Genomic DNA, 25,845 nt, shown 5'->3' on the forward strand with positions numbered 1-25,845 from the left:
TTCTAGAACAAGGGAGTCTTTCCCCTGAATTCCACCCCGACACATCCTCTCCTTTGGGAGAGTGGAAGGGGCCAATTTACTCAGAGGCCAATGGTGAAGGGAATGACCTTCCTCTGAGGTCTAGAGGACTCGGGGAAGGTGATAAGGATGTTTCCCTCCTCACATCCACTGTAATGTGAGGCTTCCGTGGCACAAGCGTGGTGGGAGAACCTACCCCTGTGATGCCGGGAAGGGAGAGGAACGTCTGCAATCAGGGCATTCCTCGGACCTTGGGGCCCAGAGCCTGGGCCGGGTCCCCACTGCCCTGTGCCCGCTGGGGGGCTGCCTCCTCACCTCCCTCCACGGGGCAGTGCCTGCCCCCTCACTCCTGGCTGTGCTCCCCCTTCCCTTGGCCCATGGCCTTGGCTCCCCCTCAAGGACTGAGGCCCCTTCCTCTGCAGCCTCCCTCTTTCTTTCCTCCTACCCTGCCCAGCTGTCCTGGGCTTACATCTTCCCTCCTGGTGCCACAGCCTTTGGTCCCCTGTCCTCCTGTTGCCAGGTTACACATGCACCCCGAGGCTGCTCCCCGTCATCACCTCTTCCCTCAGTCCACCATCTCCCTGCCAACAGTCTCTAGCCTTTCTGGGCATTGTGGCCATCCAACCCCCAGCCCTTGCCCAGAAGCCCCCAAATCCTGTCCTTTCTTCCCTGGGAGCCTCATAGGGGTCCTTGTCCTCAGAGCTTTCACTGGCACTTTGCCAGAAGAAGGTCCACTGGGGGAGGAGGCCTCGGGGCAGGATTCTCAGGGACAAGACAACCTTGAGGGTTGGGGCTTTTAGCCCTCAAGTCCTGGCCCCCCTACTCTCCTGGCTGTGTTTTTTTTTTTTTAATATTTATTTACTTAGTTATATAAGATTTTATTTATTTATTCATGAGAGACAGAATGAGAGAGAGGCAGAGACACAGGCTGAGGGAGAAGCAGGCTCCATGCAGGGAGCCCGATTTGGGACTTGATCCTGGGACTCCTGGGATCACACCCTGAGCCAAAGACAGGTGTTCGTTCAACTGCTGAGCCATCCAGGGGCCCCAAGATTTATTTACAGGAGAGAGTGAGCGCACTTGAGTGCACACGAGCGGGGCAGGGGCAGAAGGAAAGAGAGAATCCTGAAGCAGGCTCCCCATGGAGCAGGTCCTGATCCCAGGACCTGAGCCCAATTCAAGAATCACCCACCCAGTTGACCGATCGAGCCACCCAGGGGCCCCCCCTCCCTGGCCATATGTTGAGCTTCCAAACCACTTTTGCAGACTGAAGCAGCGGAAGCCTACTTATCTTGGGGAGCAGGACTCCAGGGCTCCCAGTCTCTCTCTCTCTCCTACAGGCTGGGCCCTGCTCTTCACCCGAGGTCCTGGTCCCCTGCCAACTGAGGGGCAAGAACCAGGCAGAGAGGCCGCGGGAATCTGGTTTATTGGCTCATCCAGTGCCAGAGGTCCAGTGGGCATCCCCTTTCCAGAGTTGAAGCCCTTTGGCTCCCACATTTGTCCTTTGCACATGCCTCCTGGCCCTGACTGAACCACTGCAGAAGCTGGGAAGAGCGTGGGGTAAAGGCTGGGCTCCTGAGCATCCGCTCACATAGGGCCCCGTTTGCTTGGCACAGGAGGAGGACTCTGGGGCAAAGGAAATTGGGCCCCAGGTCAGGAGGAAAGGGGCTGGCTCAGCAGAGGCTTCTCCAGCTGCCATGGGCTGGGGCGGGTGGGGGTGGGAGGAGGCCACAGGGCCTCAGGGCAGAGGAGGGCAGAGGCTCCCAGAGTCCCATGCAGGGCTGGGCTGGGCTCCTGAGGGTCCAACAGGAGGAGGGAGGCCTGAAAGCCATGAGGGGGGCCAGCTGGGGCTTAGGGTGAGGGGTAGTCAGTGCAGAAGGGAAAGTCCTTTACTCCACACCCCCAGCCCTAGACCCAGAAATGCACACGCACACGCACAGCCCCAGAACCTGCTTCCGTCTAGTGGGCACGGATAGCACGCAGCCCTACAGTCCTACCCACGGCCCCAGCTGAAGCTCCCACCTGGCCTCCACTCACAGCTGTGGCCAGGAGCCCTTGGCCGGGTTCTCAGAAGCCTCCCCACCCCATCCTGCTGTCCCAGCTGCCTTCAGGCCCACCACAGGCCATTTGGGGCTGGGACTGCCCCACCCCCACCCCAGGGAGAGCGGTGGGGCATGTTAGGGCCGCAGTAAGGGGGTGGCCATGGTCCTCAGCAAGGCACTGGGTGGGTGGGGCAGGCCTGAAGCAGGGAGGAGAGCGACATGGGCTCGGAGGACCCCACCTGCGCAGGTGGCTCAGTCCTCGGCAGCTCCTCCAGCCTCTACCCTCCACCCCCACAGTGGACCCCCTCTTCGACTCCAAGTCTTTCCAGAGGCACGGTCACTGGGCAGGCACCAGAAACAGCCATCTGAGGGGCGCCGGGGCCTGAGACATGTGGGCTCCTGGCACAGTGTGGAGCAGGGGCTCTGCGGCCTGCGGCTCAGGACCTCAGGCCAAGTCACCCCCGCCAGGTGTCTTCTTCTTGGGCCGAGTCTTCAGTGTCTTGGAAGCCAGGGGCTGTGGGACAGAGGGAGAAGTCAGAGGACCCAGCCCAGGGCCACATCGCCTCCCACATCCTCAAGCCCTGGCCTGGGCTCTTACCTCAGTTTTGGGCACTTTTTTGACAGGTTTGACCCGCTTAGGGGCCTTGTCCCCCATATCATCCTCAGAGGCCTCTGTGCGGGGGTCAGCCTGGCTGCTGCTCGACCGCAAACTCAGGGCAGGGTCATCTGCTTTGGGGGAGGAAAGGAGAGCATGGGTCTGGTGGCTGTCTACCCTGGCCCCTAGCCCTCGTGGCTGTCCCTCCCTGTGCCCGGCACTGGGCCCCGTCTATACCCAGGTCCTCGATGGTGTCCAGGAGGCTGCCGGGGTGGGGTCGCAGTCGGCTGTCGGGCCCCTGCAGGGGCAGCGCATCCTCGTCCCGGATCAGGGTCAGGTCCTGCATACTGAAGCTTCGGAGCTTCTCTGACAGCACCCCTTGGCCCTGGGGTCACCACCACGCACCGGGAGAACCAGGGGCAGGGCGGGTGGAGACAGTGTCACCATGGAGCTCCATGCTTTCCTTGCACTGTCCTCACTCAGTCCCATGGCAGCAGTGACAGGCTGGGGCTGTCCCTTCCCCTTGGGACACATGAGGAAACTGGCCCAGGGCACGGAAGTCACTTAGCTGGAGGGGCGCCGGGCCTGGAACCCTGAGCTGCACAAGCCCTGGAGCATCACAGCACCACAGATGGTGCGGGGGGGTGGGAATCGGGAGGGGGTGCACAGGGTGGGGCAGTGGGGCTTGGCCAGGGGCCCGGGTGAGCAGGGCAGGGGCCCAGAGGCCGGTGTGCCCACCTCACCTTGGCAGCGGCAGTGACCGCAGCATTGGCAGCCAGGTTTAGGCCCCTCTTGCCCACCCTCATCATGGTCTCGTAGCTCTTGTCTCGGGCCTGTGTGATGTACTCGTCGATCTCCTGGGGGCCAGGGGTGGTGGTGGTGGAGAAGGAGTAGGGGGTGAGGGGCAGGCCTGGCTGGCCAGGCCCCACCCTGCCCCCACCCCCACCTGGACAAAGGCCCAGGTCCTGCCTCCGGATTCCAGGTGCCCCAGGGAGAGCTGCCCTGGCCTGTGGCGGGAAATGGGGGCACACCTTCTCCTTGTTGGACAGCGTGGGATGCACGAACTTGCGGTAGAGCACACTGGAGCCCTTGGTGTAAGGGGACAGTAGCCATATCACGAAGGCAATCTTGAGCTCGAAGTAGAAGGGGAACCTGTTGGTGGGACAAAGGTGAGTGGCGGAGCCTGGGATAGGGACTTGGGCGGTGTGCTGGTGCCCGCGGGCCCTCGGCTACAGCCCCTCGTCCCTTCTGTACTGCGGTCCCCACAAGGTTCAGGCGCCTGGGCGTTTCTAACCCCCGGGGGAAGGGGGGCTCAGCTGAGAGGGTGAGACGTGCCCCTGGCAGGAACCTCAGCACTCTGGGCCCCCTGCCCCCTGACAGAGGGCCCCACTCTTCTGTCCTAGGGTGGGCACCCCGCCCCCCACCCCAAGCTTCCAGGCCTTTCCCACCCAGCTTGCCCAGCTTCCCATGAGGAAGACTGAGGCTTCTCCAGCTGTGCTCTGGACCCCATCCCATCCCGACAGTCAGGACACGCCTCTTGCTCTTAAGGATTGTTGTCCATTCCCGGCTCCTTCTCCTCAGGCCACAGACTCCTTTGTGCCTCCTACATCCTCACAAAGTTTTGCCTCCATGTCAAGAAGCATCTATGCTCACTGTCCTTGATTTCTAACCCAATATTCTTTTCTAACCTGAAGAAATTAGAACTTCAACTTGTGCTAAAATTATTTTTCTCAAAGGCCACAGGCCCTTACAGTCTATGAATGCAATCATCCTTTGTCTTCTACCTTCCATAAAACTCTCTTTGTCTTACAATGTTCTGTGCTTTGTTAGTCCTCTCTTCCAAGAGGCATTTGCTCACTCGATAAACATTTTTTGAGCTCCCGCTATGAATATACATACAGTTATTGAAGGCATTCTCTGTCCTGTGAGTGCTCCCAATGTAGCCTAGTGGTGCTCTGAAATACCAGCATCGGGTGTTGTTAAGACTGAATCCTACTTTACAAACAGGGAAACTGAGCCCCAAAAAGCTATAACCTGCCCCAGGCCACACAGTACGGCTGGCAGAAGCAGGTTTCCTGATTTCTGTGGCAGTACTTCGGCTGCCACCAGAAAGAAAGGCGGGGCTATGTCTCTTAGTCTACTGATCAAGCCGGGCCTGCGGAGGGGAGGGGAACATTTGGGACCCCAGGGAACTGCAGGGGTACTCCACCCCAGGTCTCCATCTTTCGTTTGGCAGATGGGGTAGAGAGTTTAAACCCTGGGCCCAGAGGTGTGGGACAGGGATGCTGGATCTCACCAGGAAAGCACAATATCCGTGAGCGTCTCAGCCGTGGTGAAGAAGGCAAAGACGATCCAGTACATCATCCACTTTACCTACAGGTACAGAGGGCGGCGTGAGCTGGGGCCTCAGGGGAACACCCAGGGCCCCCGAGACTGCTTGCCAACCATGCTGGAGGTGGGAGGGACACTCAGGGCTTCCACTGTGCCTGTGGATCACAGCAGGGCCAGGGGAAAGGGACACAGAGGAGCCTCCTGGAGGCAGGGTCTGATGAGTGCTTAATTAAGCACAGCTACAGTTACTACTGTCTGTGCTGTGACCCTCCGTCTGCCCCTACCTCCACCATGTAGGAGGGTAGGGGATGAAGTGTCACAAACTTACATATTCCTTCACGTTTTTTGTCTTCACGGCCTTGTAGGAAGAGTAGGCTGGGTACAAGGTGCCAAAGATGAGCCTAGGGAGGCAGGCAGGGTTACTGGTCCCCTCGGCCAAGAGCAGTGGCCTCTCCCTCCCAGCTCTCCATCAGTCAGTCCCTGGGTAGGTAAGGGGAGAAGGACAGAACTCCAGAGTGCCACATCAGCTGGATCGATGACCTCAGGTCAGTGATCATGGTCACAGTGGTGCCTTAGGTGATACACAAGCATGTGGGCCCCCAGCTGGTTAGGGTGCTGCCTCTTCCCCTCCACTGTTCAGGTTGTCTCTACCCCTTAGGTGAAGGAAGACCCAGAGCCCACAGCATCCAATGTGGTCTCTAGCCACGATCGTTGATTGTACATAAACCTATCATGGGGGGACGGGGGGGGGGGTCTGGTCATTGCCACCAATGTCTTCCTTCTCCAGATGCTGTGCTCATTGTCACCCATCTGCCCTGAACCTCTACTTCCTATCTCAGAGCTAAGCTGGGCAGGGCCGGGTCCATCTAGAACATGACGCCGCCTATCGGGGCAATCTATGTGGCGGCCAGAGGCACCTCTGTGGCCCTGTGGCCCTGGGGGGCACAAAGGTTGATCACCCCATGTAAGAGCCTCGGGACCCAGCTCAGCAGAGGCCCTGGCTGGAGTACAAGCTGGTAGCGAACTCCTCAGAGGCCATACACAGGACACAGGTGTGGGAAGAGGAGGAATGAGGACCCAGGAAGCTCATCCAGGTAAGAGAGAAGCTGCCACTCAGAAGGCCACAGGATGTAGGAGGGATTCCCTCTGGGCTGGGCTGGGCTGGGGAGGACTGACGGAGGGAGACCTTGCTGGGTCCAGAGGAGCCAGAGCAAGCACATGATGGCACTGGATGGGAGGAAGGCACGGGGGGGGGGGGGGGGAATCCTGGGGTGCCAGTCCCCCACAGGGGAGGGGGGCTGAGGCCATTGCAAAGGCCCTGCCAGGCCCAGCCCTAGGACAATGTGCAGGTGTTTGCCTGTTCTCCTGGGACGGGCCTCGTAGGGACAGGACACGGCCCAACTGACCTGTGGAGGTGGGGGGTGGGGTGGGACGTGGGGGCTTCCCTGCTGGGGCCTGGGGGCGGCTGGCAGCGCAATGAAGGCTACCAACTGCCCACCCCCCCCCGTGGCTCCCGCAGATCCTGGCTGGGCCCACATGTCCTCTCCCGGGTACCTCCCACACTTTGTCCTCAGCATCCCTGCTTCCCAGCACCCAGATGTAACACCCCCCACCCCCACCCCCGCCCTGGGCCCCGGGGCACGTGCCCTCCTCTCCGGCTCCCGACCCAGGGAAGAGGGCGGAGGCCAAGGCCGCCAGCTCCGGCCCTGCCCCGCTCCCCGCCACCAGCCGCTCCCTGCAGGGGGCCAGACCCGCTAGGTGGGGGAGGGCACCGCCACCCCCTCATCAACAGGCCACGCCGGCGCCGGGATGCAGGGGGGCGAGGGCACACGAAGAGGAGAAAAATAAAAGGGGTGGGAAGCCAGGCGTGCGGCGGCCCCGCCAACATCCCCCGCCGGTCCCCGGTCTCCGGGCCCAGGTGGCGACGACGCGCCTTTAGGTGACTCCGCTGTACGAGCCGCGGAGGCTCGGTCCAGGCCCCCGCCCCCCCGCCGCCGCCGCCGCCCCCACCCCGCCGCCGCACTCACACCACCAGCCGAGAGATGATCCAGGACACCATGGCGGGGCCGGCGGGGCGCGGGGCGCGGGGCCCGGGCCGAGGATGCAGGTGGCGGCGGCGGCGGCGGCGGCGGCGGCGGCGGCGGCGGCGGGAGCCGCAGGAGCAGCAGCAGCCGCAGCAGCAGCCGCCGCGGGGGCCGCGGAGCGGGGAGCCGCGGCGGTTAAAGGGGAGGTCTCTGCCGCAGCGGGGCCGTGGGCGGCGGCGGCTCTTAAAGGGGAGGCCGGCGCGCCCCGCACCTGCCGCCACCGGGCATGCGCCTCTGACCCTCGGCGCGGGCCCGCCTCGCGCCGCTCGCTCCTCTGGCTTGGGTTCCAAGCTCCGGCTGGGGTCCTCGCAGGCCTCCAGGCTCCGTCCTGACCTACCAGCCCCCAGCCCCAGGCCCTCCTCCTGCCTTGCCCACACTAGGCTGAAAGGCTTAAAGATTCCCCGAGGAATACTAGCTAGGGCTTCCTGAGTGCTTAGGAAGTTCCGGCCCTTCACCCGCATTTCACTGAATCTTTAGGGCCCTTCCTATAGGAGGCTATAATTATCATTTTAAAGACAAGGAAATGGGAAGCTTAGGAAGTTCAATAATTTGCCAAGGTCACAAAACCACCAAATCATGCTGCTAAGATATAACCAACCCATGAGGTCTACTTTAATCAGGCCACTTCTCCCAACTGCTGACTAGTTGTCCTCCCCCATCACAGGCGCCCACCCAAGAACTCCTGAAGTCAAAAGTATAGCTCCACCTGTCTACCTTACCCTTCTTGGCCATCCCCAATTACCCCAGTTGGAGGAGGACCCCCGCCTCCTTTGATGTTTTTTTACATTGTCATTGCTTAGCCTTGCAGGGGGAAGGAGCCCATGCTCTCCAGGTGACTACCCCAGGTGGACCCTCTTTTAACAGAAGAGTTGGGACGTCTGATGTTGGAGGTGGATTCAGGGGCTCCAGTTCCACCCCCATCAGCAAATGCTGGCAGCAGTGTATGCCCTAATTCTGAAGACATTTATATCCAGAATGTAGGCTAGCCCGCCTCCTGATTTTCACCAAAGCAACAAAGCTCCAACCTCTGCAACCCCTTTCTCCCCATTGCTTTCCTTTCCTGTCCCATTTCAAAGGTTCTGCATTCTTTAAGTGGAGGTGTAAGTCTTCTGGTGATCACAGCCTCGACCCGTGCCCACCCAGGCTGAAAGGACACGGTTAGAGCTCTGTATTTCGGTTATGGTACTATTCAAGCTTAGTTATCCTTGAACCACACAATGGTCTATTTCCACCCTGATAATTGTATTTCCAGGCTCAAACACTTTGGAAGATGTTTTCCAACAGGGTCTGGAGAAGCAGCCTCTGATGACCTCTCTTGCTATTCTTTACAATTTCCTCTTCAAAAGGCCTTTTCTAATTGGAATGTAGTTTATCCTCACTTCTCAAGTCACTGTAATTGCTGCTTGACTTAAAAAAAAAAAAAATTGCCATTTGGGTCTTTTCCCACCAACTCAGAGGTGGACACAGGACCACATGTTTCATATGTGGGCAGCCAGGCCCCCTGTTTTGAGGAATCTCATTATTGATTGCCCAAAACCTTGCTCATGCCATGCCCCATCTCGCTCACTCCTGACTGCCTCCGGAAGGTCAAGACCTCACCTTTCCCATTCCATTCACACAGCATAAACTATGGAAAACCCATCTTTTCTCCCACCTTCTAACTCAAGTTACCTTCCCCCTTCACCACCCACCTCCCCCTTCCCCCTGCAAACCCACAAGCCACAATGACCTGGCACTTCCCTCTCTCAAACAGGCACAAATTCAGGAAGCAAAGGGTAATAGGAAGCAGCAATGTAATAAAGATCTGAAAACAAATCATCCTCTACCTGTACTCCACCTGCCTTTACAGAATGGCTGGCTCATAAAGAATTCAGTCCACTCCAAACTGATTTGTTAGATTTTTAATAAGAACATGGAAATCCCAATCAGCCCTTCAACAAAATTAAAATACAGAAAGTGAAATTAAAAGTATTCTACAGTAAATGACTTTTATTAAAAAAAAAAAGTAACTGTGAACATATAAACAAGCCTGCAGGGCACTACAGTACAGCTGGAAAGAAGATAGATACATTTTCCAATGTATCTATGGGCCAATGAATTCCATCATTTTCAAATAAATTCTTAATAAAACTCCACAGAGTTGGAAAGTTTTGCTGAAAATATTTCTGGACAAAAAACCCAAAAAACCAAAAAGCCTCATGTAGGAAATCAAACTTTCCTTTGCATTTGGAAGTGTTGAGGAGTTCCAAGGGAACGCTGGTAATAGGTGAAAATGGTTCTTGTGTCACCAGTGTGTGTATTCTTAAAACACAGCACAGCTCAGACATGACAAAGTTCTTTCTCAGTTGGCTGTTCCCTCAAGATAGGACTGAGATGGGAGGGGAAGAAACTAAAAGAATCCTAAAAAGCCAATTTTTAAAAATTCTGCTTTGGCTGATTTTGTGCTATAATGGGTAGTTGAGTTCTAAAAATCATATTTCTTCAAAGATTTTTATCGAAAGGAAGACTAAATGTAATGTGCCTTTCCTCATAATCCAGGAAAACAACTGTGGTATTTCAAAAATTCTAAAAATATCTACTTTCATGAAATAGTAACTATTTCACTACAAACCTATTTTTCACTAAATACACACATTTCCTAATCCTGGAGCCTCCTGGGAAAAGCAGTGGATTCTCCCTGGGTCCTGCAAGACTCCAGTGTTCACGGGAGAGATTGTGGGGAATGGCTTCACCCCATCTCCTGGGATAGGCTGTGTCAGAGGTCATGTGCAGACACTGTCAGGCTTCCACCGGGCATGTTTAAGCAGTTAGCCCCTACTTGTACACAGTTATGTGATTCCCCCTACCTCCAAACACATTCCCACTTCACTAGGCACAAGAGAAAAAAGAAAAGAAAGGTGTGCCCACATTCCCGGTTTCCGTGGATCTCAAGTCACGAGAATGTGCAGGAAAGCCCAGCAATATTCAGGCAATTCAGAGTCCCAAAAGACCACAGGATGGGGATATGGCACCCTCGGCTTGGAGTCTGAAACTGTGTGTGTGAACAGTGCGACTTTCCTGTGTCAACCTTCAGTGTTGAGGCAGCGTAGAAAGAGTGGCTGGAGAATTTGTAATACTGACCACACTGGCTCCAAGTGAAGGGCCTCTGCTCCAGCAGAGTAGCCCGCCGTTCCCTGTATGTGTTGTGAGTGAAAGACCTGCTTCACAGGGAGTCTGGAGTTTCTCCATGCCTAAGACCTTGCCAGTTTGGATTCGTGAGCCTTGAGGGTGCCAACAGCATCTTTCACTGCGTGATAAATGATGTTCTTCACCTGGAGAGAGCAATCATCAGTCAGTTCAGGGCAGCCCTATATTATACTCTCAAACAAAAATGTGTGTTTTATACAGATAATAAAGCCTACTAGTCAGTGAGGAAGCCCCTCAGCCAGGACTGCATACTTCCCAAATCAATCCCAAAGATGATTTACAAATCACAGAGAATATAAGGTCTGTATTTTAAAAAGAATGATGAAATCATTTGAAAGGCTCATAATCACTTTCATCTATGTGCTTAGTTTAAGTGCTGGGCACTACTGCTAAGCTTTTTTTTTTTTAAATAAATATTTTACTTATTTATTTGACACAGAGGAGGAAGAAAGAGAGAGAGAGGGCAAGAAAGAGAGAGAGAGAGAGAGAGAGAGAGAGAGAGACTAAGTGCACAAGGAGGAGGAACAGCAGGCAAAAGGAGAGGCAGATTCCCCACCGAGCAGAGCGCCTGACTCGGGGCTCAATCCCAGGACCCTGGAATTATGACCTGAGCTAAAGGCAGACGCTTCACCAACTGAGCCATCTAAGTGCCCCTACTGCTAAGTTTATTACATGGACTTTCATTTCATCCTTACCATAACCTTATGAGGTCCATTCTATTATTATCCCTATTTTTACAGATGAGAAACTAAAGAAACCGAGGCCTGGTGGTTAAGAACCTGTCCTAAAGTCCTAGAGCTAATAGGAATGCACTAAAACAACAGTGGGCAGGTTGGATTATTGGATATTTTTTCCCTTTGTGCTTGTATGTATTTTCTAATTGTCTTAAGAGGAAGACATATTATACATCAAGCAGGAAGGAACAGTTAAGAGTCACTAAAATAAAGTGAACAAGTTAAAGAGAGTTTTAAACCAAAATAGTGATTATTTCTGGGAAGGGAAAGTAAGGAGACAGAACAGGGAAGGGTACATGGAAGCTTCAATAATGTAGTGCTCTGTAGGTGTTATGTTATACATCTCTGTGTACAGGATGCTTTAATTCTTAAGCTGAGTAATGAGCACACAAGCCCCCTTTTGCTATTCTCTAATGCAGAGACACAAGGCAGAGGGAGAAGCAGGCTCCCTCTGGGGAGCCTGATGTGGGACTTGGTCCCAAGACCTGGGGATCACGACCTGAGCTAAGGCAGATGCTCAACCACTAAGCCACTCAGATGTCCTTTTTATTACATTTTTGTATTAATTTAACAAATATTTACTGAGTACCTATTATGTATCAAATATTGTGCTAGGAAAAACCAGTGAAATAAAACAGTAAATCTCTGCCTTCATGGAACTTAAATAGCTTACAGGGATAGAAACAAAGAGATGAAATACATAACTGGTTAGTGAAAAATACTACCAAAAAAATAAAACAGTGCCAGAGGCCTGGGAGTGTTGAAGGTGACATGTGACAGGCAGAGACTAACAGAGGTGAGGACTGAAATATGTAGGCCTGCAGAGTTGCACTTTCTCTATGGTATCAGTGTTATCTATTTATCAATGTGATTGAACTTTTATGGTTGAAATGTTCTATATTTTTAAAAAGGAACAGCAAAAAAGATCAGATCAGGGCTGAAGGTGACTGGATCTACCAGCGGGAGGCTGAGACACTGCCTATGCAGGTTGCTGAAGTTCTGTCTGGGGAATCTGGCTTCCTTCTTTTTTAAATGCTACTAAAGCACCCAATACTTCGAGGGACATGGACTGCAGTCCTAGTAGGGCTTTACGGAACTGAATTTGCACAGAAATGTATTGTGAGAAGCAGCTCTGGGGAAGTGCCCTTCTTGGAAATATGCGTGGAGCAGGATGCCACAGTGCTTTCGCCACCTGACTGGGAAAAGTCAGTCTGGCCAGTTATCAGCATTGAAATACTGTATCTCCCGGGGCCGAGAAATGGCAGGTGACAGCAGAAATGAGCAGGCTAAAACAGGAGTATTCTTTAAAAGAAAATGTGACGAGAACTGATGCAAAATGTGTGTTCTGTGGTTGTGGCCGAGCAGGAGATGAGGAGACCGTGTGGTAAAGGGGGAGTTATTTACCTGCAGTTTATCCTCATGGTTTGTATGGGTGTTAGAGAGATGCCTGAATTCCTGTGTCAGGCGGAAACAGTGCTTTACATGTTCTGGAGATACAAAGTCTTCTGCTACTTTTATGCAACTGTACAGATTGTGCACCTGGGAGGGGAAAGTACAGCCACACAAGAGCCATTAGAGTCAGCAACACCTGGGAAATGTTTATGATACAGTTGAAAAATCAAACAAAACCCCCCCCAAACTTGAGAAATACTTAAAATATTCCATTTTCATAAAAACAAATGCAGAAAAATTACAAGTATAAATTTATATATGAAAATGTTAGTAACTGCACAGAAAAGGATTTGGAGAAATAACACCAAACTGTTAATAGCTACCTCTGACAAGGCAGGAAGAGGAGACTATAAACACGGGTGGCACAGGTTGGTGAGCTGGGACTCACACTTTTTAAAAAATGGTCTCCCTTAATTTTTATTTTTATCCCTTAATTTTTAAATGTACATTTAAAATTACACAGAAGAAAACTAAAAAGTAGAAAATAAGTTGCAGTTTAAGAACGGTCTGTCCAATCCAGCTACTCACATCTACTGCCAAATTATTAAGAAACTCAGCAATAGGGAAGCCCATGGAACCAAGTGGAACCTACCTGGTGTGGGGCTCCAGCAGGTATGAAGACAGCATCTCCCAGGAACTGAACGATGGCCCAGCCTTGCACACCATACTCTTCATAGAGTCGCTTACGGAGGGTCTGGTCCAGGTACCAACTTTGGTCATGAATTGGGTCATGATCAGGGGGATTTTCTTGGCCTTGCTCTTCTCCAACCTGAAGCAATAACCAATCCCAAAGATGGAAATATCAATACATAAATATTATTAACAGCGTAAATCTAGCTTAGTGGACCAATGTTCCTAATGGGCCAAATCTTCTGCTTTATTCTATTCAATATCTTCCAGGTGTGGATTCAGGCCTTCGGGGCTTTTTGACAAAAAGTACAGGTCTTTAAAGCCAAGAGACTCCACAGGAGAAACCCTAAGCAGGCTATGTCAGCAGCAACCCCAGATCCTTGATCTGGGAGCTGGGACCCTACCCAGGGGCATACCTTTCGTAGTAACTCTCGGATCTTTTCTGCATCCTTGGCTGCATAGATGTGCCACAAAGCACCAGGCTTCTCCTTTCCGTCATGAATCCTTTGCTTTGTCACTTCATCAGCATCCCCCTCATCAATTGTTTTGAGTACCTCTGAAAAGAGCAAAAGTACTTTTCAACATAACCAGCCGTTTCAGTACCTCTGAGTAAAGTGAAATGTCCAATACAAACAAGTTTAGTCTCTACTAGTCTCTGGAATAATATAAAAGAGAATCAAAGAATCAAAACTCATATTTGTCTAAGCTTCCTATGCACAGGAACAGCAACCCTAAATCTTCCTTACTTAATAGAAACTCAGCATTTTTTGGAGCTAGAGTTTTCTTTTAAAATATATTTCCTTGGGATACCTGAATGGCTCAGCAGTTTAGTGCCTGCCTTTGGCCCAGGGCATGATCCTAGTGTCCCCGGATTGAGTACCTCGTAGTGCTCCCTGCATGGAGCCTGCTTCTTCTCTCTGCCTATGTCTCTGCCTCTCTCTCTCTCTCTCTCTAATGAATAAATAAATAAAATCTTAAAAAACAAAACAAAACAAAACAAATATATATATATTTCCTGCTCAAACTGTGTAGCCACATCTTATGTTCAAATTGCAGGTCATTTCTTACTATAAGAAGATAGACTCCATATACTTTCTCAAGATCTCTTCAAACTCTAGGGTTCTATGGATTTTCTTTTAAAGATTATTTATTTATTTATTTATTTATTTATTTATTTATTTATTTATTTATTTATTTATTCATTCATTCATTCATTCATTCATTCATGAGACACACACACACACACACACACACACACACACACACACACAGGCAGAGACACAGGCAGAGGGAGAAGCAGGCTCCATGCAGGGAGCCTGATTGGGGGACTCAATCCCAGGACTCCAGGATCATGCCCTGGGCCGAAGGTAGGTGCTAAACCACTGAGCTACCCAGGGATCCCCGGGTTCTATGGATTTAAGGCCATGAAATGTAAAACTTCTCTGGCAAGTTAAAAGGGTAGGCTTCTAATGCTTGTCTATTATAATCCCTTAAAGGACAACATAATGGAAGGATCTGCAGATGTGTAGCATTGAAAGCAAATGTGTAGCAGCAAATATACCAAAATAATGACACTGATAATCCCTGAACCAAGAGATTTTGAGTTACTTAATTTTTTTCTTTAAAATTTTGTTTTCTAAAATGTCCATAATTAACGCAAATTAATTTTACATTGAGGTGGCTGGCAGCACATATGCAGCAAAGTATCACTTTGATGCTTCAATTCTGTGCCAGCAAGCTGGCCTTATCATCTGTTGCCTCGAAGGTTATCTGGCTGATGACCGAGTGAGATGGTTAGCTCTTCCTTTTTCACTCCTCTTTCCACTCAGTGGAAAAGGAAGCATTCCCAGAAAGAGAATGACTCTGACCAAAGATAAACAAGTACCACGAGTACCACTCCTCTCCCCCAGAACCTCCTTTCATCTAGCAACATCCACTGGGCGTATAGTACATATTAGGTCTGGGAGAGAGTTAAGAAAAAACCACTTGCCCTAAGTGAGGAGGAAGACATTTGATTCTACTTCCGAGGCCAAAGCTCATCATCATGAAGTAGTAGCTTCTAGAAATCATACCTTCATCATGAGCACCCTCCCCGATGGGGATCCCAACATACACCATCACATTAACTGCATCAGACACATCTAAATGAAGATTTGTTGTGCCAACTCTTCTATCTTCCGCGGTTATCAAGCCTAAGGGAAAAGGAGGATATGCAAAGTCAAAGGGTAATATTGTGAAACATCCACAAAGACCCTACAAGTGCAAACATACTCAAAGATGTTCTTAAATGTGTAACAGTGGGAGAGTGAAGTCTGTTTATTAAGAAATCATTCTCATCCCTTTTCTAGTATTTTAAGACTGAGTTTGAGCTCAGCTGACATTATCATTAGATTTGGCCACTGAACCAATCCATCATCCCCCACAACAATCTCTTCCTTAAAAGCAAAACAGACGGGGATCCCTGGGTGGCTCAGTGGTTTAGCACCTGTCTTTGCCCCAGGATGTGATCCTGGAGTCCCGGGATCAAGTCCTGCATCAGGCTCCCTGCATGTGTCTGCCTGTGTCTCTGCGCTCCCCCTCTCTCTGTGTGTCTCTCATGAATAAATAAATAAAATCTTAAAAAAAAAATAAATAAAAGCAAAACAGATATGGGCCTTACTGACTTGGCTTTCACAGTGATTTAGGACTTTATTGTGACTCCACAAAGAGCAGCCTGGGTGGCATGGTACTCAGACATCTTCACTGTTATTATTATTATTTTTTTAAAGATTATTTATTTATTTATTCATAGAGACAGAGAGAGAGAGAGAGAGAGGCAGAGACACAGGCAGAGGGAGAAGCAGGCATCATACAGAGAGCCTGACGTGGGTCTCCAGGATCATGCCCTGGGCTGCAGGTGGCGCTAAACCGGTGCGCCACCAGGGCTGCCCCCCCCCCCTTTTTTTAAGATTTTAAAAATGTACTTATTCATGAGAGACACAGAGAGAGACAGACGGACAGACACACACACACACACAGAGAGAGAGAGAGAGAGAGGCAAAAACATAGGTAGAGGGAGAAGGAGACGCCCTGTGGGTAGCCCAATGCAGGACTCGATCCTGGGACCACGGAATCATGACCTGAACCAAAGGCAGATGCTCAACCACTAAACCACCTAGGAGTCCCTTCTTCATGGTTAATAAGTCTCTTAAAAACTAAGAATCATGCCTTCTTGCACAGAGTATTTGAGAGGAAACTTTCCAATTACTGGAGATTTACAAGTTATAAATGTGACACAAATCAATATGACAAAAGCAAACACATTCAAAACCATCCTGGGTGCCTGACTGGCTCAGTTGGTAGAGCATGTGACTTGATCTCAGGGTTTCAAGTTTAGCCCCATGTTGGGTGTAAAGATTATTATTATTTTTAAAAATTTTATTTAAAAAAATTATTCATGAAAGACACAGAGAGAAAGGCAGAGACACGAGTGAGGGAGATGCAGGCTCCCTTCAGGGAGCCTAATGCAGGACTTGATTCCAGGACCCCGGGACCACGACCCGAGCCAAAGGCAAATGCTCAACCGCTGAGCCACCTAGGCATCCCATAAAGATTATTTAAAAATAAAAAAAAAAAATCTTAAAAAAAACAAACAAACCAAACAAGGGTCCCTGGGTGGCTCAGTCGGTTAAATGTCTGTCTTCAGCTCAGGTCATGATCCCAGGGTCCTGGGATTGAGTCCTGCCTGCCACTCTGACTACTTGTGCTCTCTCTTTTTCTGTCAAATAAATAAAATCTTAAAACATAAACAAACCAAAATCCAAACAGGGGCACCTGGGTGGTGCCCACTTAACAGTCAGTTAAGTGTTAAGACTCCTGGTTTCAGCTCAGGTCATGATCTCAGGGTCATGAAATTAAGCTCCGTATGGGGGTTCCATGCTCAGCACAGAGTCTGCTTAAGAGTCTCTCCACCCCCCCATCTCCTCCCTGCCCCCCGGCTCATGCTCTGAAATCAATAAAATAAATTTTTTTTTAATTTATTTATGATAGTCACATAGAATGAGAGAGAGAGAGGCAGAGACACAGGCAGAGGGAGAAGCAGGCTCCATGCACCGGGAGCCCGACGTGGGATTCGATCCCGGGTCTCCAGGATCGCGCCCTGGGCCAAAGGCAGGCGCCAAACCGCTGCGCCACCCAGGGATCCCTCAATAAAATAATTTAATAAATAAATTAATTAAATAAAATATAAAATAAAGACAAAGGGGCGCCTAGGTGGCTTAGTCTTAAGCCACAGACTCTTGATTTTGGCTCAGGTCATGATCTCATGGTCATGAAATGAAGTCCTGCAACGGGCTCTGTGCTGGGCAGGGAGTCTGTGTGAGATTCTCTCTCTCCTTCTCCCTGTGCCCCTCCTCCTTCTAAAACAAAATAAACAGAACCCCAAACCATCCTGGACACTGTTAACTTCTCTAGCACTTGTCACTTTGCCCTCTATTATCTCTACGCATGACCCTAACTATCCCTCTATAGGTAAAATGGGGAACAGTAGTGTCCAAAATGGGCAATTATGGCTTATCCCTCATACCGTAGGCATTATACATCTTGGGGCCCAGATCGGGCCTTACAAAGTAGCTGGGCAGCCTAGAAGCCAGATTGAGCCTGCCATCTCGTTTGGTATATTCTGGCAAAGGAAGGTTCTCCATTAGATCTTCAAACCTACAAAAGATCAGGAAAGATGACTTAGCTTATTACAGGGGAAAAAAGCAAAGAGGCAAAGTTCTCCTTTCTAGAATTACTTTGCGATGCTTCAGCAAGGCCTAAGTGTCTTAAGATAACTCACTGTAGTCCACTAACCTTGTTGGCATCATGTCCCGAAAATCTTCCCCAGGAGGCCAGTCCTTGAGTTTAAGCACCATTGGCTGCCCATCTTCTGATCTTAATCGTTCTGGAAGATAGAAAGCACTCCCACAATCTGCTGCCTGATTTTTCAGTGATCAAAAGTTTTAGGAGACTAATTTCTTATTTTCAGACTTGTAACTTATCGTAACTAAGTGAGTGTTGTTTTACTCACCCACTGCTTCAGTACATGCTATATTTTTCCATCTCACAGGGATTCCAGCCCCATTCCTCAATGAAAGTGCTCCACACAACCCACGGGAGCATGTACTTAATGTTCTCACACCATGTGATTGCCATGGGAGCTACCTGGTTGGCATCAGGACAGAACAAGCCCCCTGGCCTTAAGAGGATATAACTTGAATCCAGGGGCATGGCTGGGAATATAGATGCTCAGTTTGCCATTATCAAAGCTACTTACTGCATATGATCTCGAAGCCATCCCAGAAATCCCGAACTTTCACATCAGAAATTATCGCACAGTTCCTGCAGTTCACCAAGTCCACATCCTGGTCTCCAAATTCCTGACTAAAGGCTTCTGGCTTCCAGAGTTCAGACTTGAGCTTTTTATGTACCCCTGAAACCAGCACTGGCTGGAGAAACAAAAATATCCTAATCAGAACCGTTTAGGAATGCTTTTAGCTCAGGGCTAAGAGACAGAATAGGTTTCCTGAGGACAACCTCTACTTCTTCAAGGTGATTTACTGTTCTTTGCTACTTTCAGAATCTCAAGTTTTGAACATGGCAGTTGCAGGAAATGGAAACTACTTCTACTCCATCATTATTCTTGATTCTCACCCTGGGAGGCATGCCACAGAAATCACTTCTGTTGCTCTGGTATCTTTTTAAAAAATATTTTATTTATTTATGAGAAACAGAGAGAGAGGCAGAGACATAGGCAGAGGGAGAAGCAGGCTCCATGCAGGGAGCCTGATGTGGGATTTGATCCTGGGACTCCAGGATCATGCCCTGGGCTGAAGGCAGGAGCTAAACCACTGAGCCACCCAGGCGTCCCTGTTGCTCTGGTATCTACCACTATTTTGGGGTGAGAGAACAAAAGTTGACAAATCCACTTTTAAGACTAAGTCCTCATATATAGATTGAAAAACTATATGGACAATTCCATATTCCAACCTTCCCCTTTCTCAAGCACCTGCTAAAGTATAAACATTACTCAGTGTTATCACATTATTACTCAAACTTGTGTGGCCTTGAAATATTTACCTAGAAAAGCACCACACACTTCCAACCACATTTGCTGTATGTACCCCTATGTCACACTTAAGGACTGTCCTCTAAAGGTGTCATTAATAGCAAATCACCACTTCACAGAAATATCAACTGCCCTTTTAAGAACTACAGAGCTACACAGGTTAGCAATATAAGGAACCACAATATATATTTAAGAATCTTCTGATATTTTTAAAATCCAAGCAGCAAGGCTGTCTACAACGAACTTACTATGTTTTAATTTCCCCGGCAAAAAGTCTCCCAGACAGAAATGAAAGTATCCTGGCAGCTGTGGTGGACAAGCAGCCAGCTGGCCCAGGGTAACCACTTATTCTTACTTACCTGGCCTTGCTTCCAACATTCCCGGAAGATCTTCCAATTGTTTTTGTTGCTGGGGTCATGAAGACAGAGAAGTCTGCCATCACAGAGCCATGAGTGAGAGGTATGGGGATCCAGAACATTTAACCCCATCACCATTTCTTTCACTTCTTTTTGGGTATCAGTCAAGTTACAGGCCCGCTTTGCAGCATCTGAGGTTTTCTTATTTTCTACCACTGAGGCAATGATGTGGTCAAGGAAGTTGGGTAGGCTGGCCTTGTTCTTCACTCCCTGTCACACACAATTCCACTGGGTAAGTCTGATTGAGGCATCATAAGAGCATTCATACAACTGTCTCAACAGTTGTCTTAATGAGAAGGAGTTCTAATTTACATCACTAAATTACATAAAAGTTACTGAAATACCTAAAGTTGATATTTTAAATTTCCCTCTCTTTCATGTTATATTTGACATTTATGAAAGAAAAGTACAGAAAGATCCCTTCTGTCTCAGGAAACTAGAGACCTAAGAAATAACTTTGGCATCCAGCCTAGTATTAAGGATTTGCATGGAGACCACAGAGCTCACAAAATACTGTAACTGAGTCGAAAAGTTCATTGACTTTGAAGGTTATGAATTTTTTTCTAGCCAGTATGCCCAAAGGATACACTTCAATTAAACAATAAAGTAATTTATCAAGGCAGTGTTTTTTTTTAAACCAGGGAGTATACCCCAATAAAGGAGTAAACCAAAGTACCCAATTGGAAATGTATATTCTGAGAGAAGTCTCTTAATCCCAATTCTTCCCCTGCTTATCATCCAGGTGAGAATCTCTCACATTCTCCAGGTATTGGGAAAGCTCAGACTCAGAAAACAAAGTGACATACCTAATGTCACAGAACTGAGAGGGCTTTTGTAAACCTGATATTCCTATGCCTGAAGTATCACTACTCATTATCTGTACAGAGTACATGTAATCATGTAACTTCCTGGGAAAACTAAAAAAGAAAAAGGAGAACTGACGGTCAGAGCACATACAAATAAAACAGAGCCAAAAGTAATTTTTTAAAAGTCACGAATCCAAGAAAAACAAATAACTCCTATCATACAGGGCTTAACCACCCACAGCTCATTGAATTTCAGCCATTACTTATAAAACAGAATGAGAAGCATGTTTATATACTTGCTTGAAATGATCTCAAAGAGAATACAAACTGAAAACAGAAAAGCGAAGTGTAGAATATGTATGTCAAAAGAGGGGGAAAAACTATACATATATGTTAAGCCACTGAAACAATGATGACTGACTTCTAGAAAGGAAAACAGGTAGCTGGGAGAGGATGATGGGAAGGAGACTTTTCACTCTACCATTTAAGTTTTGTATCTTGTGAATTCTTTTTTTTTTTCTTGTGAATTCTTTTATTCAGTAAATGCTTATCAAACACCTACTATGTATCAAACTGTGACACTAGCAATTTAGAAGCGAATAGAACAGTCAAAAGTCCTTTAAGGAGAGATAAGATAGAAAATAAATAAAAAATGTTAAGGAATGTTATGGAAAAAATAGTTAAGTGCAGAGAAAACAGAAATAGAGGATGGGAGTGAGATGGACTTTAAAAAGACTGATTTAAGAAGAAGTCTGATAAGATGTGACATTTCAGGAGGGAGATGAAGGTGGTGATGAAGCAGACCCGTGGGTAAATGGGGAAGTTTGTTCTAGGTGGAAGAAAAGGACAAGGGCAAAGGCTCTGAAGAGGGAGACTGCCCCATCATGTTCAAGGAACAAGCAGGTGGGTGTGGCCAGAGCCTAAGGAGAGTGGGAGGTGAAGTCAGAGAAGTGCAGTGAAGACGCACAGACAGGCTTGGAGCCTTCTGGTCCACTGAAAGGCTTATACTATGAGAGGAATGGAAGCCCTTGAAGGATTTTAGGCAGAGCTGACGTCAATCATGTCAATGAGATCACTTATATAAAAGAATCACACTAGCTGCTGTGTTGACAATAGACTACAGAGTGGAAAAGGAAAGAAATAGAAGACCTGTAAGGAGTTTACTGCAAACACACAGGAGAGAGAGGATGTTGGCTTGGACTGGAGAGGAAGTGGTGGAGCTAATGAGAAATGGGTGGACTGGGGATCCCTGGGTGGTGCAGTGGTTTAGCGCCTGTCTTTAGCCCAAGGCATGACCTGGAGTCCTGGGATCGAGTCCCACATCAGGCACCCTGCATGGAGCCTGCTTCTCCCTCTGCCTGTGTTTCTGCCTCTCTCTCTCTGTGTCTCTCATGAATAAATAAATAAAATCTTTAAGAAAAAAAAAGGGTGGACTCTGAATACATTTTAAAGACCAAACTGAAAGGATGTGCTGGCAGATTAGATGTGAAATGTGAGAGAGGAGTACCAAATGACTCCAAGATTTTTGGCCAAGCAATAGGAAGAATGCAAATGCCCATGACCAAGAGAGGAAACTAAAGAAGTAGGCTTATGGGCAGAAGATGAGGAAGGAATGTGGCCTTACACATGTCAGGTTTGAGGTGTCTATTAGATATCCACGAGAAGTTAGCATGAATGTACTGCCTAGGTTAAAAAAATACATTAATACCCATTATTATTGTCAAGAAACTAGTGATTTCTGCTTACTAAAAATGTCAATATCTCAATTTCTATTGATTTCTTAACACAGCACAAAAAGTTCACGATTTAAAAGGATCTCAAACGTTCCCTAAACCCAATGTAAAGAAAGATCTTGTAAGCTGGACAGACAACGTAGAGAACACAAGTCAGCCATATACACTCTAACCAGTTAACAGATGTCTGTTAGCTCTTCCTTGGAAAAGCTGCAAAAGCTAGAGTTGTAGAAAGCACTTACTGCTGAAGACGTAGAGAAGACCGGGGGAAGGGTATGCCTGTGTCCAAGGGGGTTTGAGGAAGCTTCCCAGGCCCGGAGTGAAGGAGGTCTCGAAGGCTAGAGCCTTCGGTTTTGTTGTTGGAGGCAGTGGGACCCAGTAACAGACTGTTAAAAAGCTTTGGAGTCAACGGAGAGACCTTTGCAGTGGAGTTGAATGAGTCCAGCCCAAAGGGTGAATGAGACTCTTTACTGAGCACCGACCTCAGGGACCCTGCTTCTGTAAGGACATAACCAGGAACAGTATTAGGCATGACAAGGAATATCCAGCAGACAACTGACTCCTAAAAATCAGCCAAGTGGGAAGGTAGGAGATACATTCCCCTTCCCTAACCCCCAAACTACATACAGTTTGTCTGGGCCAAGGCTGACCAGGTATGACTACAGCAGGATCATGGCCAAGAAGCTCTCCTACTTCTTTCTTCCTTTCCCAGATCTGGGTTTCAAATTCTGTCTTGTTCTCACCCATCTTTCATCACCCTCACTTGCTAAGATAGTGTTTCCGCAAGGGGGTCTCCAGAACACTTGTACTAGAATCACCTAGAGTGATCATTCAAAATGGAGATTCTTGATTGTACTCTTAAGAGACTGTCATTTAATAGTTCTGGTGGGGTACAGGAATCTGCATTTTTAACAATTCCCCAGGTGACTCTTTGTGCCCATTAAAATCAACCTTGGTTGAATAACAGAACCACCTGTAGGTTTATTAAAAATCTCCTACTGATTCTGACTACAGAAGTCTGGGGTAGAGCCCAGGCATGTGCCTTTAAAAAGCTCGACTTCTAGAAAGAAAATGAGAGACTCCCTCATTGTATGCAATTAGCAAGAGAAAACAAACAGCATGTTTCATCAATGTGGATGGTAATGTGTGAGTCTGAAGAATCCCAGAAAAACTTAAGTGTTCCACCCACAGGCAGGGCACAAGCTTGTGTTTATCTCACCTTTTGTTTCCTCTTTAGCTTTCTGAGTTGCTAAATCGGCCAACCAGTGCAGGGCAGAAGACGGGGGAGCTGTGTCGGGGCAAGGGGGCCTGATGGCTTTTAGCTCACTATTGCTATTTGAAGCCGAACTCTCTGCTTTCAGAGACTCATCAGATCTGATGTCAGTGCTGTCGGCCTTGGGAACATGGTCGGTCTCTGATGTTACTGCTGCAGTTCCTCCTCCACCTGAGAAGGTGGTTTCACTTCCAGAAGAGGCACTAGGGTTTATGCTAGGAAGCTAAAGCACAGAAGGTCAACATGGTTAGAGTGCTGTCCTTGAGTAGGAAAAAAAAAAAAAAGCATAGTAAGTGTTGCTGACACTAAAATAGTCTGGGAAAACAATGTGAAATTGTCCCATAAACTGCTATTTCTTTCATTCATTAATTTGACATATATTTAAGGAGTCCTACAACGTGACAGAAACTATGCTTGGTTCTGTGGAAAGAATAGTGAGCATTAACAGTAAATAATATATTTTAGAATGTTATTAAAATACATTTAATAAGCATGCCTGAGGCTCAATTTCTGCCATGGCAAACCGGTGATTAGAGTGTGACCTCATAAAGCTGTTCTGAGGATTAAGTGAGATAGTATATGCAAAGAGCTCAGTAGAGTGTTTGGCAGACATAACTACTCCACAAATGTTTATTACTCTATTACTGAATTTTCCAGATGATTTGCTCTAATATGTAAAGTCTACTGAAAATATATCATGAGATCTGTTAGCCTTAATTCCTGTGCCTCCTACTGACCATGTGTTAGTTGTGTTGCTGGAAAGCCCACCAGCCCCTCAGGAGGTAGGGGTGTGTATGTGTGTGCACGTGCGTGTGTTTTTAAAACAGCCTCTTGTTCAAAACAGTTACCACCAAACCGGAATGACCTCCACTCTGACAGAGCAATGAGCAAACCACGGCCTCTCTGGAGGCCTGGGATTGTTTTCAGGGTAGAATGATCCCAGCTCAGCAGGCCAATCTTCATATTTCTGTCCTCAGTACCTAACATGACAAGGACAGGGACCATGCACACAGATAGGACTGCCTTCCCAGTAACCCTTTCTATACACTTCACCTATACAAGGACACTGAAGTATAAATCTTGACAAGATGCAGATAATTTTTTTTGTTCTTTAGCAACCTTTCCTGAATTGCTTTTAAAGATGAATGAAGAGAAACTCATACCAAGCAGAGGGAATTCAAACCTGAGTAACTTTTTGGGGGCTCCCTCTAGATAGACTTCTCCATCCCCTAATTCCTCAAATATCCTGCAGTAGCCTAGGACAACACAGGTGATGACAATGGGGCATTTCACAGTACTAAGAAGCAGTCTCTCTCACTTATAATCACATATAATCACATATGCCACTTTACCTGTGACATCCCATTGGTGACAGCAGGTCTCAACACAGATTTATTTTGCCGACTAATACAAGGGCAGTTTGCTTTTATTCCCCACTTGCCCCGGGCAGCATGTACCATGTCTCCAATATTGTAAAGAGCTGGAAGAAAGACAGCAACAACCAAAGCCTCAGAATGTTTTATGTGCCAGGTATTGTCCTAAGGATCTCATTTACATTATCTTCCTTAACCCTTACCACATTTCATTGAGGTAGCAGCTTTTATCCTTAATTATTTGGATAAATATTTTATTATTATTATTAATTTATTTTTAAAGTAGGCTCCATACGTAACGTGGAGCTTGACTTCACAACCTTGAGATTAAGAGTCACATGCTCTAACGACTGAACCAGCCAGGTGTTCATGAAGATTTTATTTTTTATGTAGTTACTACCCAATGTGGGGCTCAAACTCACAACCCTGAGATGAAGAGTCACACACTCTGCTGACTGAGCCAGCCAGGCAGCCCATACTCCCAATTTTTGATGATGAAACTGATATTCAGAGAAGTTTACGTCATTTGCTGAAGTACACATAGTTGGTAAATGGAGATACTAATACTTTAACCTAGGTATACCCGGCCCCAAAGTTCTGTGTACTCCATCCATCCATGAGAGACGCAGAGAGGCAGAGACACAGGCAGAGGGAGAAGCAGGCTCCATGCAGGGAGCCAGATGTGGGACTCTGGGGTCACGCCCTGAGCCAAAGGCAGACGCTCAATCACTGAGCCACTCAGACGCCCCAGTTCTGTGCACTCTTAACTACTAAGCTACACTCTCTCCCTCTTCTAGTAAACTTTAACAAGGTGACCTGCAGGAGAAACTCTAGGAGTAGATTCCTTAGTGTTTGGGAGCATGTAAACATTTTGAACTTTTACTTGAGATTTATATATGTACTTAAATTTTACCTAACAAAAAAGAAAGAAAAGAGAAAGTGGGGGGAAAAAACAGACCAATGTTAACTTAACACGAACCGAACCGTTAACCAACGCTTAGATGAGTAGGGAGCAGGTATCTTAGCAGTGCACTGAGGGAACTCTTCTGCTTGGAAGCCCTGGGGTACAAGGATCCAAAGACCA

The 25,845-nt window shown here is 48.1% G+C and overlaps 2 protein-coding genes across 4 annotated transcripts in view; both read right to left on the minus strand.

The window, feature by feature from the left end:
• Positions 1-1,427: 1,427 nt before the first annotated feature.
• REEP2 (receptor accessory protein 2) lies at positions 1,428-7,121 on the minus strand. Of its 3 annotated transcripts, none has more exons than XM_055302176.1 (8): positions 7,014-7,121; positions 5,315-5,387; positions 4,952-5,028; positions 3,687-3,807; positions 3,399-3,512; positions 2,893-3,040; positions 2,659-2,786; positions 1,428-2,574 (listed from the first exon to the last, which is right to left on the minus strand). In XM_055302176.1, exons 1-8 carry the CDS (start codon positions 7,043-7,045, stop codon positions 2,506-2,508), a joined length of 762 nt encoding a protein of 253 aa, XP_055158151.1. In that variant the 5' UTR covers positions 7,046-7,121; the 3' UTR covers positions 1,428-2,505. The 3 variants fall into 3 exon arrangements, with proteins under 3 accessions (XP_055158151.1, XP_055158150.1, XP_055158152.1); XM_055302175.1 differs by having other exon boundaries at positions 2,659-2,789; XM_055302177.1 differs by having other exon boundaries at positions 2,659-2,789; positions 5,315-5,466; positions 7,014-7,111.
• Positions 7,122-8,956: 1,835 nt separating this feature from the next.
• KDM3B (lysine demethylase 3B) overlaps positions 8,957-25,845 on the minus strand; it is a 70,061-nt gene continuing 53,172 nt past the window's right edge. The window contains 13 exon segments of the mRNA XM_055302063.1: positions 8,957-10,381; positions 12,395-12,529; positions 13,035-13,211; positions 13,489-13,628; positions 15,145-15,264; positions 17,637-17,767; positions 17,906-17,996; positions 18,369-18,540; positions 19,520-19,786; positions 22,358-22,386; positions 22,389-22,613; positions 23,335-23,611; positions 24,741-24,868. Of these exon segments, the coding sequence (XP_055158038.1) occupies positions 10,301-10,381; positions 12,395-12,529; positions 13,035-13,211; positions 13,489-13,628; positions 15,145-15,264; positions 17,637-17,767; positions 17,906-17,996; positions 18,369-18,540; positions 19,520-19,786; positions 22,358-22,386; positions 22,389-22,613; positions 23,335-23,611; positions 24,741-24,868 (1,973 nt within the window). The 3' untranslated portion in view covers positions 8,957-10,300.

Source organism: Nyctereutes procyonoides, unplaced genomic scaffold (genome assembly GCF_905146905.1).
Source record: "Nyctereutes procyonoides isolate TBG_1078 unplaced genomic scaffold, NYPRO_anot_genome, whole genome shotgun sequence".
Classification (NCBI taxonomy): Eukaryota; Metazoa; Chordata; class Mammalia; order Carnivora; family Canidae; genus Nyctereutes; species Nyctereutes procyonoides.

Bases quoted from the DNA above. Each gene is read 5' to 3' on its own strand.
- REEP2 (XM_055302175.1), bottom strand. From the start codon at position 7,045: ATGGTGTCCTGGATCATCTCTCGGCTGGTGGT. The intron at 5,029-5,314 runs GTAAGTTTGTGA...CTGTACCTGTAG, and splicing joins CAAAAAACGTGAAGGAATAT to GTAAAGTGGATGATGTACTG. The intron at 2,790-2,892 runs GTATAGACGGGG...CCTCCCCCAAAG, and splicing joins GGACACCATCGAGGACCTGG to CAGATGACCCTGCCCTGAGT.